We start from the raw sequence: 13,706 nt of genomic DNA on the forward strand, positions 1-13,706 counted from the left end.
ATGGGACTGCTTGCCCAAATGATCACTTGTAGCTGGTGTTGGATCCCCAGTCTCCTTGTTATTGGGGCAGGAGTAATAAAGGGTTGCTATCCTTTTTGTGTGAACCAAAGGCAGCAGAACTGTACCTGGCATACCCCAATGGAGGGACTCACCCTCAACTGAACAGCACTTGCTAGGCAGGGGACATGGGTTTCAAAGCCCAATGAGTTGAGAGAGGCTGCCCCAGATCCCTAAGTGGCCCCCTCAAGGATTGAACTCACAATCCTGGGTTTAGCAGGCCAGTGCTCAAACCACTGAGCTATCCCTCCCCCCCAAAAGGTTATTAAAAGGTTTTGCTACACTCAGACTCTGTGCTTGCCTGAGGGGAAGTATTGTCTCTTAGAGGTGCCCAGGGGGTGGTATGTAATTGTCCCAGGTCACTGGTTGGGGGCTCGAGCTGGTTTTGTGTTGTATTGTTGAAAAGGAACCCTCGATACTGAACCTGGCCCTTGTTGCTGCTGGCTTCATCTGGCAGAAGGGTTACATATACTTGAGTAGGAAGCTGTTTCCTAGAGAAAAGCTTACTCAATTATTGAAAAGGAGGAATTAGTGATTAAATGGGCCTTGGTTTCCCTCAGGTATTACCTGTTCAATAGCCCTTTCTCCCTCATCACAGATCATGCTCCCTTATACCGGATTCACACCATGAAAGGCATAAACGCACATATAATGCAATGGTAGTTTGCACTACAAGCTTACAATTCCAGAGTACAACACTGGGCAGGAAAGGACCATGCTAATGCTGATTTCTTTTCATGGGAGATTAGGGATGGAGACAAATCACCCCAGAATTTCCTTTCCAGCTTGAGGGGTGGAGTATGTGAAGGGAAATGCGCTCACTCTGGTGGAAAGAATACTAATGAGCTCTTCTGGGCCTGTTTAGCTCTAAGGCACCACCTGCAAGACTTGTTCTGCCCGGAAGGCTTAAAAACAGAAACCCCGCCACAGGAAGGAGAAGTGAATGGGAGGAGAGCTGCTCCACTTCAGAGAGTGCTGACAGCAGAGACCCACCAGCCAAGAGGGAGACAGCAGCAGGCCTCACTGCTCCCGAAGCTGTATGGCGCAGCTGCACTACAGTCCAACTCACGAGGAGGAGTTTGAGGTAGACCTCATTAAAAGACAATAAACCCACTGACAGACTTAGCCCAAAGAGTCAAATCCAGGAAGACTGCCTGATAGCCAGCCCCTTTGCCTTTCTTTGTTTTCATGCAGAGCCCTTTATAGAGAGAATTTCTCTCTCATAAGGGAAAGAAAGGGGAGAGGACTTTTCTTTTATCTGTCTGTTTTATTTAGAGAAGCCCTTGTGTACTACAAACTGAGGGGTAGAACATTATAAACAACTGGAAGCAGGACCTGGAGGGGACTTGAGGGAGCCCCTACCCCCCATTCTTATCTATGTCTGTTGTACTCAACCACATGCATGGTAGGTCTCTTAAAACTATTGCTTTCTAAGTGTCTCCCTTTCAAAAATGGTTGTGGTTATTTTTCTCTAGCTGTATTAGCTGCATTTGTCTAATTTTAATTTAATCTAATTTCTCTAGGGGTCTGATCCAGCAAAGTGCTAGGTGTCATATCCTGAGAGGTGCTGACCATTTCCATTTATTTTCTCTATGGAAGACAATCCAGCCGTCTCATGAAACTTTGTGTTCTTTTTCGAAACCTGCTAGATGAGCAGGGTGTATACGAAGCTAGGCTTTGCACATTCTGTATGGTGGTCATTTGGACCGTACTGTGCCTGTTTGGTTCCTTCATATTATGCTTGTTGTGTAGAGACAAAAACACACAATGCTTTTCAAAATCTTTGGGGTGATATGCACCACCTTGGGACTGGGAGTATTTGGGAAGCAGCAACTTTAATACCTTGGTCGCAAGGGCAGCAATTGTCCCTGACCTCATCCAGGGTATGCAATGTTGGGGAAAGGGACAACAAGATTTTTTTTTCATTGCCAAAATTAACTTGATAGGTTGTTTCATTATTTGTAGCTGTCTTTCATAATGGCTGCCAGCACTCCTGATTGAGTTCTTTGCATTTCTTTATATAATCTTGTGTTGGAGAATTGATGAGACCTTACTTTTTGAATCGTTAGTTTTAGTGATATGCTTATGTATTTTATACAACTGTTTGATTTTGTTATCTATAATTTTGCTTGTATATAAAGGGGGAAAAGGAGGGGGAGAGAGAGAGAACCCACTTTAATCTGCCTTCAAATTCATATATTAAAGGACGAAGGGGAAGTCAAGGAATTATATTCTGTCCTAATGAGATAACAAAACTGTGTAATCGTGGCAGTGTAAAAACATTTTTAAAAAAATGCCCCAACACACTTGTAACAGTGATATCCAGTATTTTGAAGTGACAAACACATTAAGAAATTTCTAGTTATGGTAACTGCTGTGTCTTTGCTTTTTTGGCAAATAAAAAAAATGGAATCTAAGGCATCTGTTTCTGCTACAGAGAAATTTTGGAACTCTTTGAATGATGCCACAATGGACATAAGTGAAAAATGCCTGCCCAAATACTAAAATAACATAATCAAAATTCTGCTCAGGTATGGAACAATATTATTCTAAAAGCATAAAATGGATTGAAACATATTTTGGCTGTTTTGCAAATTATCCTTATCTCTTAGAATATATCACCAAGCTGTACTACATTTTAAGTCTCTTGAACCAGTTCATGGTGCATGTAACACCCACAATGCTGTGCTTATACCATAAATAATTAAGAACATAAGAACTTTTAGGAATGGTGAGGCCATCTGATCCAATCTACCTGCATTTCTGGTTCAATTTAATCCCATAATTCTGCTTTTTTTTCACTACACTCTACTATCCATGTCATCTCTAGAAACAGATCAAGTTGTGTCTTGAATTCTCTGCTTCAGCTGCCCTAGACCAACATTTCTCAAATGTGGCCACCGTGGCTGCATGCAGCCACCAGTGGCTTTTCATGTAGTCATGACAGCCCCTGGCACTGATCTCCTGCCCCAGCTGCATGAAAGCAGGCGCCAACTCACAATTCTGTTCCCAGGGTTCTGGCCACACAGTAGCGGGAGCTGGCCCTGGGTGCTGACCCCTGGCTTTGGCCGTGCAGCAGTGAGTGCTGGCGCCAGTCACAGCGGCAAGTGCTGGCTCCAGCCATGCAGCCCTGGTCTCTGGCATCCAGCTCCGGGCTCTGGCTGTACAGCAGCAGGCACTAGCCTTGGGCACTGACCCGCTGAGTGGCAGTGGGTTCTGATCCCTGGCTCCGGCCACACAGTTCCTGTCCCCAGCTCCAGGCTCTGGCTGCAGGCACTGAGTCCCGGCCCTGGCTGCATGGCAGCAGACACCAGGCCCTGGCTCTGGCCCAGGGGTGGGCCACATTGGGGTTGCAAAATGGTATGGAGGGCCAGGTAGGGAAGGCTGTGCCTCCCCAAGCAGCCTGGCCCCTGCCTCCATCCACCCCCTCCCACTTCCTGCCCCCTGACTGCCTCCCTCAGAACCCTCCACCCATCCCCGCATCCATCCCCCACATTGCCCTCCCAGCTGCCTCCCCGAGCCCCGCATCCATCTCACCATCGCCTCTGGCCCTGGCTGCCTCCTCCTTCAGCCCCCACATCCAGGGCTTAATGGGTCCTGGGGCTTGCTGAGAAAGGTGATATTAACAAACATGCAAGTATCACTTTTCACAGTAGACTTACTAGCTATCTGTGAAAAGTGATACTTGTATGTTTATTAATATCACTTATCACTTTTCATAGCCTCCCAGGTAGCTACTAAGTATGCTGTGATATTAACAAATATCACTGCTGAAGGGGGAGGCAGCATTATTTTGATTACTGAGTCTGCCAAAACCCCCTACAAATATAAATTTGGATGTGTGTATTTCATTGTTTTTCCTAAAGTTAATTAAGTATTTTAGGGAAAATTGTCAGTGCGGCCACCAGTGAGAGTTGATGGCCGCAGTCTAAGGCCACCAAAAGATTTGTTGTGAAAACCCCTTCCATTACATAATTTGGCCCAAATTCCTTATCAACTTTGCTTTCTAATTTTTAGAATAATTATTTTATATTATATCTGCTAACACAACCTAATGCTCTGTTTGGATTTTTTAGTGCTGCTGGACACTGGGCTGATGGCTTTAATGGGGCACATTCTGAACTCAGTTACATCCAAGGCACCACACTGAATTTGCCAGTGTCAACGAGGGGACAATTTGGCCCACTGATATTTCCACACTTGTCCTCTATTTTTTTCCTGATCAGTCTCATGGATGGTATTTTCACTTAGCACATAGTCTGGGGAAAATAAAATCTAAGGACTAATTATGTAACATTTGTTTACACTGAGTCATATTTGCCATCTGCTGGTTCAATCACCTAAACAATCCAAATTCTTAAAATCTGGTTGTTCCTTAGTATTTGCTCTGTTTCCAATCTTCTTATCTGCAAACATGCACATTTTGGCCCTGATGTTGCAATGAGCACCACACAGACAGACCTCTGAGCCAGTGTGGAACCCCATTGACTTCAAGAGAGCTCAGCACAGATGGAAGAGCCTGCCAGTGCAGAGTTTATTGCATGGTCAGAGCCTTTATTTTCAGTACCTTCATACACATCATGTGCCACATTAGCCACTCAGATAGATGTAATCCCATTATCTGATGGAACTAAAGGTTACATTTGGCCAGCCATGTATTTGGCAACAAGCCTAGATTTAGATGCTGGAATATGGGGGTTACTCCATTTATAATTACTTTCAATGTTGGAACTGGATGACTCAGGTGTTCAGTAATAAGCTCTGCATTTTATTAGCTCTACTTTAGGTTGATGGTTCAAATGTGACCCAGATCAGTTGTGACTAAGGGCTCAAACTGTAAAGCTTAATTCATGTATTTGTTTATTTATACAAAAATAAACTTTAATAGAAACACTGACATGAGTAAAGGCTTGCAGAGTCAGGTCCTAAACTGTATGTTGTTTATATCAAACAATGGTATGTATTCAGTCAGGAAGGCAAGAACTATAGAGAGTCTCCATGCCTAATAATTAGATGCCCTACTAAGTGTTCTGCTACTATTCTGGGGGAAAACATCACTCATCATTTCACATCCTAAAAAATTTAAAATATGTAGGATTCATGTTCTGGATAGAAACTGGATTGTATTTGTTTAAATATGCTGCGAACAGCTATTTTTGCAGCATTATGGGTGGGCTGTGATTCCAAATGGTATATTTTTACAGTTACTGGAGAGTTAAGCAAATATATGAACTTAAATTCATTTTTTAAAAGTTCCAATGTAATTAATTAAAACATATGAAATAAAACAGTGATATGAGTTACTATATATGGGGGAAAAAACATGGCTTCCTAAAAGAGCAGTATTCCCCACCAAGGACTTAATCCAACTCCTTTTGAAGTCAACAGGTAAATTTCCTTTGACTTTAACAGAAGCTGGATAAGGCCAGGAGTATTTAATATGGCCTCCCTCCCTAACTTAATCTCTTGCCTACCATGATATGTTATTTTTGGTTGTTAACTAAGGCCTTGATCCTGCAAACACTTACATGCATAAATTTACTCACATGAGTTTAGTGGATCAGGGCTTAGTTTATGACCTGATCCTGCACTCATTGTTAATGGATGTTTTGCCATTGCCTTCAATGAGGCAGGACTTCTAAGGGGTGTTGTCTTATTTGCCTGTAACACTTGTGTTGTTACAGAAATAAATAGTAAAGGTAATCTACTAAATCAGTTGGGGGGGGGGAAAGGCTATTAATTGGCTTTTCATACATAAACAGTATCAAAGAGTGCATTAGACAAGGATGAGCTAATGATTTGGGCAAGAGAGCAAATTTTCCATGTAACTCATAAAACCCACTGGAGTTGTGGAGAAAAATTACCCTAGCTGCCAAGGCAGGAGAAAAATCATCATCATGATGGAAGAAGCCTCCCCTTAAAAACGCTCAGTGTCAGCTCCACTAGCACCAGGACAGGGGAAGATCAAGTCTAAACGGGGCCAGTTCCATCAGCGTTCCCCGCTCCTTTGACAAACGTGAGACAAACCCAGTGGACCCCTGCTGACTCAATGAGAGAAATCCTGACCCCAACGAAGTCAGTGGGAGTTTTGCCATTATTTACCCCCACCCCAGTCTGCTGTGTGGCTCGTAGCTATACTGTCCCCTCCCCCCCATGGGCTGATGTCTGAATCCCACCGACCCCTCCCCCACGGTGTCTGGCAGGGAGCTGGATGTTGCCACCCCAACTCATGCGCTCCTTACTGTCGGTCCCCTTTGCAATCCCGAGCCCCTTGCTCTCTCCCTCTCCCCACACAAGCGCGGCAGCCCCGCCCCACCACGGGGAGGGGGAGAGAGAGGGGGTGTCACGCTGCCCTCTGATCCCAGCGTGGGGCTCCTGCCCTGTGCCTCAGCAGCACCCCGCCCCCCAAGCTCCAGGACTCACCCAGCTGCAGTTATCCCGAGGCCACAGCAAGAACCACCGCCCCTTCCCCTGCCTGAGCTGCAGCGGGAACACCTGCGTCTATCACCCCCGGGAGCGGTCACCACACAGAGCCACTGCCTACCCCCGCCCCCCTTGCACGCGCAGCGCCTTGTCTTCAGCAGCCGGTAACGGTCCCGCCGCGCGGGGCCCCACGGTGGAGCGCCAGGAGCTCTCGCTCTTGTTGCTGGGCGGGCCGGGCCGAGCGGCTGAGGGGACACAATCCCCAGCGCATCGCTAGTAGCGGGAGCAGCAAGGCGAGGCGCTGGGACTAGGATCCGGGGAGGGGGTGGGACCAAACCCAGCCAGCCACTCAGAGAGAGAGATCTGTGTCTCCCCAGCAACGGGCCTGGCTGGCCAGGGCTGCGCCTCCTCCCTCCGTCCCTCCCTGCTGGTCATTATCTCGTCTCCCCCCCCGGCTCTGAGGCTGAGCCAGCCCCCCTCACTCACCCTGCAGGCTGGGATTTGGTGTGTGTGTGGCAAGGTCTTTTATTGGCCTAATTTCCTCTCCCCTAATCCCTCCTCCCGCTTTCCTGCCACACTCCACCCAGAATTGAGCTAGTGTAACTAGGAGGTGATTCTCCTGCTCCCTCTTGCTGCTGCTCTGTAGGGGCTGCAGGGATCTCCTCACTGCCCCGATTTGAGGCAGGGCTTTCAGGCAAGGAGGAGATTATTTGATCGAGGGAGGGAATTTTTTGAAGGGGTTTAGCTATATCTATAGTATTTTGCGAGGAGGGAGGGAGTGTTTGGTTACTGACCATGGGGAAGGACCAGGAACTGCTGGAAGCTGCTCGCACTGGGAATGTGGCTCTCGTGGAAAAACTCCTGTCGGGGAGGAAAGGAGGGATCCTGGGCAGTGGATCTGGAGCTATTCCCCTATCCAGCTTACTGAGGTAGGGACATGATTCCCCAGCAGCTGCTAGGGATATTAACCTCCTTCTCCTCATCACCAACATCACCTCCCTCATCCTCATGCCTGTATTCTTCATAGTAACCATAAATTGTTCACTCTTGCTAACAAGTACAATGTCAGTATTTAAAGTCACAGCCATTCATTATATTAATATAGTAATTTTGAATTCCCTGCTTTCAATGTGTCAGCAGGGTACTTGTTTCTGATATATTACTAGCACTGGTGCAGAATTTATGCATTTATTGGGTGGATTGCTTTGCACAATGGTGTAGTCACTCTCACATTTTCTTTATATGTTATCTTTTCTTCTTTGAATGCTTTTTTAATATGTGATCCAGTTGTTAATGACAGAGAAGCTATTGTGTGTTTGTAGTTATATGGAAAAAGCCACAACTTCCCCCCACACTCTCACCCATAGTTACTACTGTCACTTGCAGAAGAAATTAACCATGCCATGGTAATGAGTCTATAAAATGAAGAAGTGAACCTTTTGATGAGAGGTCATCAACACAGAGGAGGTCTAAAACTTATGGAGCAGGTTAGGTAATGGCAGTAGTACTTTCAAGGTATCTGGACTTAGTTGAGTAAAATTGGGATACTGGTCATATCTAGCTGAAAGGAGTCAACTTTCGTCTTTAGTCATATGTCATGCAGTATGTAACAGGGCTTTTGATGTTAAGTTTCATCATGTTGTAAGTGAGAAGTGCATTATCACAAGCATTTATGACATTTGACATTTTTCAAATAAGAAAAGGTCTGCAGCACACAATCTGCTGCCAGTGCTATACACTACACTAGACACAGCAGAATGAATTGAAACACTATTGACCTAAAACTTGAACTAATCATTAAATGTGCTGTACTGGAAGAAAAGAAGCAGACCCAGATTAATGGAAATTCTTTAAATGAAAGGCAAGAAAGGTTAACTTACTTGAGATTCTATTGCCAGTACATCTCTATTTTCCAGGGCCCAGGCCACTTTATTTATATTACATGTGATATTCTCCATAATAGGAATTGTAATATTCCTGTCAAATTATAACAATCTAACTCTATTTTAAATTTATTTTAAAATTGTTATGGCAATAAACAACAGTTTACATACCCACACAATTTATCAAAGTTCTGTGATGCCATAGTGGCCACAGCACAATTAACTTTTATTTAATTACTACTATGTTGGCCAAAGTTAAAATGCATTTGTACAATTACTTTTGGTATTGTAATTGAATAGCCTGCTTAGCAAGAAAAATGTGAGACAATTGGTTGAATTTAAATGATAAGCATCACTTATTAAAATGTGATACATATTTCTTTGTAACAACATCATTTTTACCAGAATGAAGTTCATTTCAGTGCAGTGATTATCCATTTATGAACCACTTCAACTGGATATATTTATGTAGTTAATTTTTTTAGAGCTGTCCCCTCTGCACTGCTGTTGCACTGTTACTTTCTTATTGTAAATCACAAGTCCTATAAATCTCTGCAGGAAAGTGTGTTTGCTTGTATTTTTCTGATTATAACAAATGGGTATATTAGGTGCATTTACAAAGTGGTTTGTGTAATGTACAAATGGATATAATAGAAAACTGGTTAATGGGTGATGGTAGTAATTGATTATTAGTGACAAAGTAAACATTTCATACTGTATAAAGTCAGATATGGTCAGATATGTTCTTTCTCTACAGTGGGCACCTTCATTTGTTTTACTGTAATGAAAATAAAACTAGTATATTATTGTGGACTATGAAACGTCTAATGTTATGTCTCAAAACAAAGCAATGGATAAGCTTTTTAAATCTTTAAAAAACAAGTAAATGTAAACAGGAAACTTTAAACAATTCCAGAAATAAAAATGCTACATACAACAATTAAAAAAAAAAAGTTATGAAAGAATTAAATAGTGAACTGATAGATACAAGTGCAAATCTATGGACTCAATCCTGCAATCACTTACTACTGAGCATAGCATTTTCTATAGTGAATAGTACTATGACTTTGTCACCTGGACTACTCATAGTAGTAAGTAGAGCTGAGCAAAATTTTTCAACCAAAACTTTTTTTTTTGGTGAAAAATGTAGATTTGGCAACATTAAAACATTTTGCAATTTTGTGTTAATTTTCCTGCAACGTTTTGGTTTAAAAAAAAACAACAACAAAAACATTATTAAAATTTTTTTGTTTCAACTTTTTTTTTAAATGAAATGTTTCAGTTTTTTAATTCCAAATGGCATTTTGTTTAGATTTTTATTTTAGAAAAAAATAAAGTGTAAAAAATGCTCCAAATAAAATATTTCAGGTGAAATGAAATGTTTTGTTTGATACAAAAATAATTTTTTACAACTTTTCAATTTGCCAAAAGTTTCCAAAAAAAATACTGCGGGACCCCATCAGGCACTTACCTGCTGGTTTGCCCGGTGGAGCCTGGGGCTCACAAGTAGCCAGCCCTACTGTCTCCAGGGAAAGCAAAGAACAATTTGAATCAGCTCTGCCATCTGATTGGACTGCAGAGTGAGCATGCGACACGCCATCATCACTCCCTGATAGGAGGGGCAGGGTGTAGTGGAGACACATTAGGCTGTGGGGTGGAGATGTCCCCCGGCAAACACCGCGGCTTGCCCCCTCCATCCCTGCACTACAGCCAGTGGAGCTGAGGCTGTACGAGCAGCCGCCCAGGGACACACTGTGCCCCACACCACAGCCCAGCTGCCCACCCCCTGCTGGGTGGGGGGTGGGGGGAAATCCAGCACTGGGATGCGGGCATGGTTCCAGCCCTGGTTCAGCTTCATGGTCCGCCTATTGACTACTCCTGCTTTAAGCCATTTCAACACGTTTTTATCCACATCTATCTAGAAATGGGGTCCAATTTTCTTCTAATTTATATGATTCTCTCTATGTGATAGGCTATTATTTCTTTTGGCTGCTAACTCAGACAGTTCCGAATACCACTGCTATATTCTAGGCATAAGCCTACTCTTCCATTTTTGTAGAAGAATGTGCTTGGTGATCGTTGCAGCCCTCAAACACCAAAGTCTTTGTGGTGGAGCTAAACCCAACTTAGCAGGTAACTAACCGAGGGTATAACTTTTGGCTGAGGTTTGGCTGCTGAAATTGAGCACTATTTTAACTCTTGTGTCCACTTCTTTCCACACTTGCCTGGCTGTTGGACAGTCCCAAAGAATATGTGTCAAGGTTCCTTTTTTTTTTCTTCAAGTGCCAACAGTCATCAGAGGATAAGGCCTTTATCTTGTACAACCTCAGTGGCGTCCAATTCCTTTTGAAAAAAATCTTTTGTTATAACAAGAATATATTGAGATCCACAGAGACATTTCTAAAATTATGTAATATGCCGTGGCACTGGGATTCTTTTAAGGGCTGTGATAAAGCCGCTTCCCATGCTTTCACCAAGAACTCCAGACTAATGGAGTTTCTCTTTATTAACAAAATATACATGGTGGACATGAACCTGGGGAGTTTATAAAGTATTTCTAAAGTTCCCAGTAGTTCTGGGGCCTCTGGACAAAATGGATAAATTATCAGATGTCTTAGTTGTAAGTACTGCAAGTCCACTTAGGAAGGCAGGTCATAACATTTGTCATAAATAGTTAGTTAAGGGTTAAGTTTCCACCTGTAAAGGGTTAACACATAGTACCTGGTGAACACCTGACCTGAGGACCAATCAGGGAAGAGAATTTAAAATTCCTAGGAGGGAACTTTTTCTCTCTGTTTCTGTGTGTGTTGTTCTTAGCCGTTTGGAGTTACAAGGGTCCAGATGTTTTAATCAAGTCTCTACAAGTTTCCACCTTTCTGAACTAATTTCTTCTAGTCAAGATAGTGAGTATTAGAAAGATACTTTGTGTCCTCATCTAATAATCCTATGTTTGCAATTCTGTGTGTTTGTTATTGATTATTCTTAATTCTGCCTGTATTGTTTGTACTGAGAAGGAGAGAGGATTCTCTCCAGAACTTAGCAAGGTTATACCCTATGAGTGTCCAGCTTGGACTCATAGAGATTCTGTATTTTCTTGTTTTTCTTTTAATAAATTCTTTCTATAAAGATTTGATTAAATCCCTCTACTGTGGATGCAGGGGGAGGGGGCTAAGAAACTCTCTCTCGGTGGTGAGACAAGTTTATCTCCGGGTAGAGAGGGGAGGGGGAAGGTTTCTCTCTCTGTGAGTTGATCTGTATTTCCCCAGGGAACGTCTCTGGAAAGAGGAGGGGGGGGGGGGAACAGGGGTGTCTCAGCCCACGTGAATCGACCGAGTGGTGGCAGCAAAAAGGAGACCTACCCTTGGATTTAGGGCAGGGGGGGATACATGCGGGTCCCCACATTGGAACCCAACAGCTCCAAGTGGGGGTGAGACCTATGACAACATTGTTTTAGCGATAGAAAAGGGACAAAGGCCTCATTATTGACCATCTGAGAAATCTACATGATACCCATACTCAGCCAGTTCTTCTAATTTATAGGTTTGTTCCCAATTTGCAAGTCTGAGTTGAGCCAAATGGGTGCTTTTGCATGACTGTGAGGGTGAATTTGGTACCTCATGGCTGGGAGAGCCCAGACCCTTGGTGCAGCCACCAATCTAGTCACCTTATTTTTCTCCATTGGGCAAAAGAGAAATTGAGGAGACCAGCAGGCTGAATAAGATGTATTAATGCATGTTCAGTTTCCACCCACATGGGTGTAAGGGTATTCACATGTTGGAACCGGTTTGACATCTATGACATCATGAAAGTTGAATAGTAATTTTGTAGCTTGGGAACCCAAACTCCCCCTTCTCTATAAGAGTTGGAGTGTTTAAAACAATAGGCATAGGAGTTGACCAGGGCTCCACAGGAAGGCTCTAATAATGCTATTTAATTTTCTAAAATAGGATTGTGATACTCTAGGTCTCAAACCCAGGCCTATGAGTTCCTACACAGCAACTACATCCTGGCCTCCACCCAATGTCTACTGAAACCTGGTGGACCAAGACGCTACTAGGACTACAGCCTCAGCCAAGGCACCACCCACAGGATCCCTGATTGGAGGATTGCCCAGCTTCACCAGTTGGGCCAACCATGATATTTAACCCAGAAGGAGGAACAGGAAGTTGTCTGAGCTGCTAGATGATTCTCTGTTGCTGCTGTATTGGTTCCTGTTTGTGCCTGCATTCTGCCCACAACACTGTTCCTGATTCCTGCTCGGGTCCTATCTTACCCCTGCCTTTGCTCCTGGTTCCCACCCTGCTCTGTGGCTGTGCTAGGCTAGGCTAGTGACCCGGCTAGGCTAGGCTATGGTAACTGTAAGAAGAGGCAGAGTCAAACAAAAAGGATTATTTAAAATGTATAGAACTTTATAGGGGAAAACCCAAAAGTTGTACCAGGAGGCTAAATAATATAGAACATTATCAAGTCCTGCCACATATATTAATAAACTATAGGTTACGAACACAGAAACCTTTGTGAGCTTGTACAGGCTACTCTTCCTTGCTCTGTGCAGTTAATACCAAATACATTGTTATTAATAAGAACAAAAGAAGTTACTCAACGATATACCAGGTCACTTTAGAGAAGCATGAACTTTTTCTCCCCTTGGTTGAAAGTCCAGCTCTACTCTCGCTGTCTGATTCTTTGCTTCTCTTCAGCTGGAAGTGCTCCTCAGATTCAATGTTTCTGTGACTGTACCTCTTTGCACAAGTTTATCCACAAGCAGAGTTTCTTTAACCAGTGGCCCTCCTTTGTCCTATTAGGCACCTTTGACCTTTCTTTCAATAGATGTTCAAAGAGTCATTCTCTCTGTTTGTTTACTTTAGGTCCTCTGTGAGGAGCTTCTCATTTACTGTTTTCAGGATCTGTTTTCATTTTAACACAGCTTTTCGAGCAATTTGCTTTTTCACCAATTATATTTCCTTTCAGTTTTTTCCCTTGATATTCTCTTGGCAAGTCTGTAGATTTTGTTTCCCTCTGCTTCCCTTCTTTAATAGTGTCTGCTCACGTACCCAGGTCTATTTTTTTCTGCTTCTCCTGACATGAAACCTTTCCTATTTTCTTTCTTTCCATCTTCTCACTTCCCAGTCCCCTACTTTTATTCTCCTATTCTTTTATCACCTCAGCTCGTACCCCAGCTTTGGTTCATCAGTCAGCTCAGCATCTAGATAGTTCTCCTTCTCTAACAGCTTTTTCCAACTGTCTCCTTTGGTTGGATTCCGAGACTCCTACCCAGATTGAGCTGCCCTCTCATTGACCATCTCTCTCTCCAGGATAGAATTATGTGCTGCTGCATCACAG

At 43.4% G+C, this 13,706-nt stretch overlaps 1 protein-coding gene across 6 annotated transcripts in view; it reads left to right on the forward strand.

Annotated features, from left to right (window-relative positions):
• The first annotated feature begins 6,742 nt into the window (after positions 1-6,742).
• ANKS1B (ankyrin repeat and sterile alpha motif domain containing 1B) overlaps positions 6,743-13,706 on the forward strand; it is a 753,186-nt gene continuing 746,222 nt past the window's right edge. For all 6 annotated transcript variants that reach the window (XM_039494857.1, XM_039494866.1, XM_039494872.1 and 3 more), the window contains exon 1: positions 6,743-7,409. In XM_039494857.1, the coding sequence (XP_039350791.1) occupies positions 7,276-7,409 (134 nt within the window). In that variant the 5' untranslated portion in view covers positions 6,743-7,275. The remainder of the gene's footprint in view (positions 7,410-13,706) is intronic.

The sequence above is a fragment of the Mauremys reevesii genome, linkage group 1 (assembly GCF_016161935.1).
Source record: "Mauremys reevesii isolate NIE-2019 linkage group 1, ASM1616193v1, whole genome shotgun sequence".
In the NCBI taxonomy this organism is placed as follows: Eukaryota; Metazoa; Chordata; order Testudines; family Geoemydidae; genus Mauremys; species Mauremys reevesii.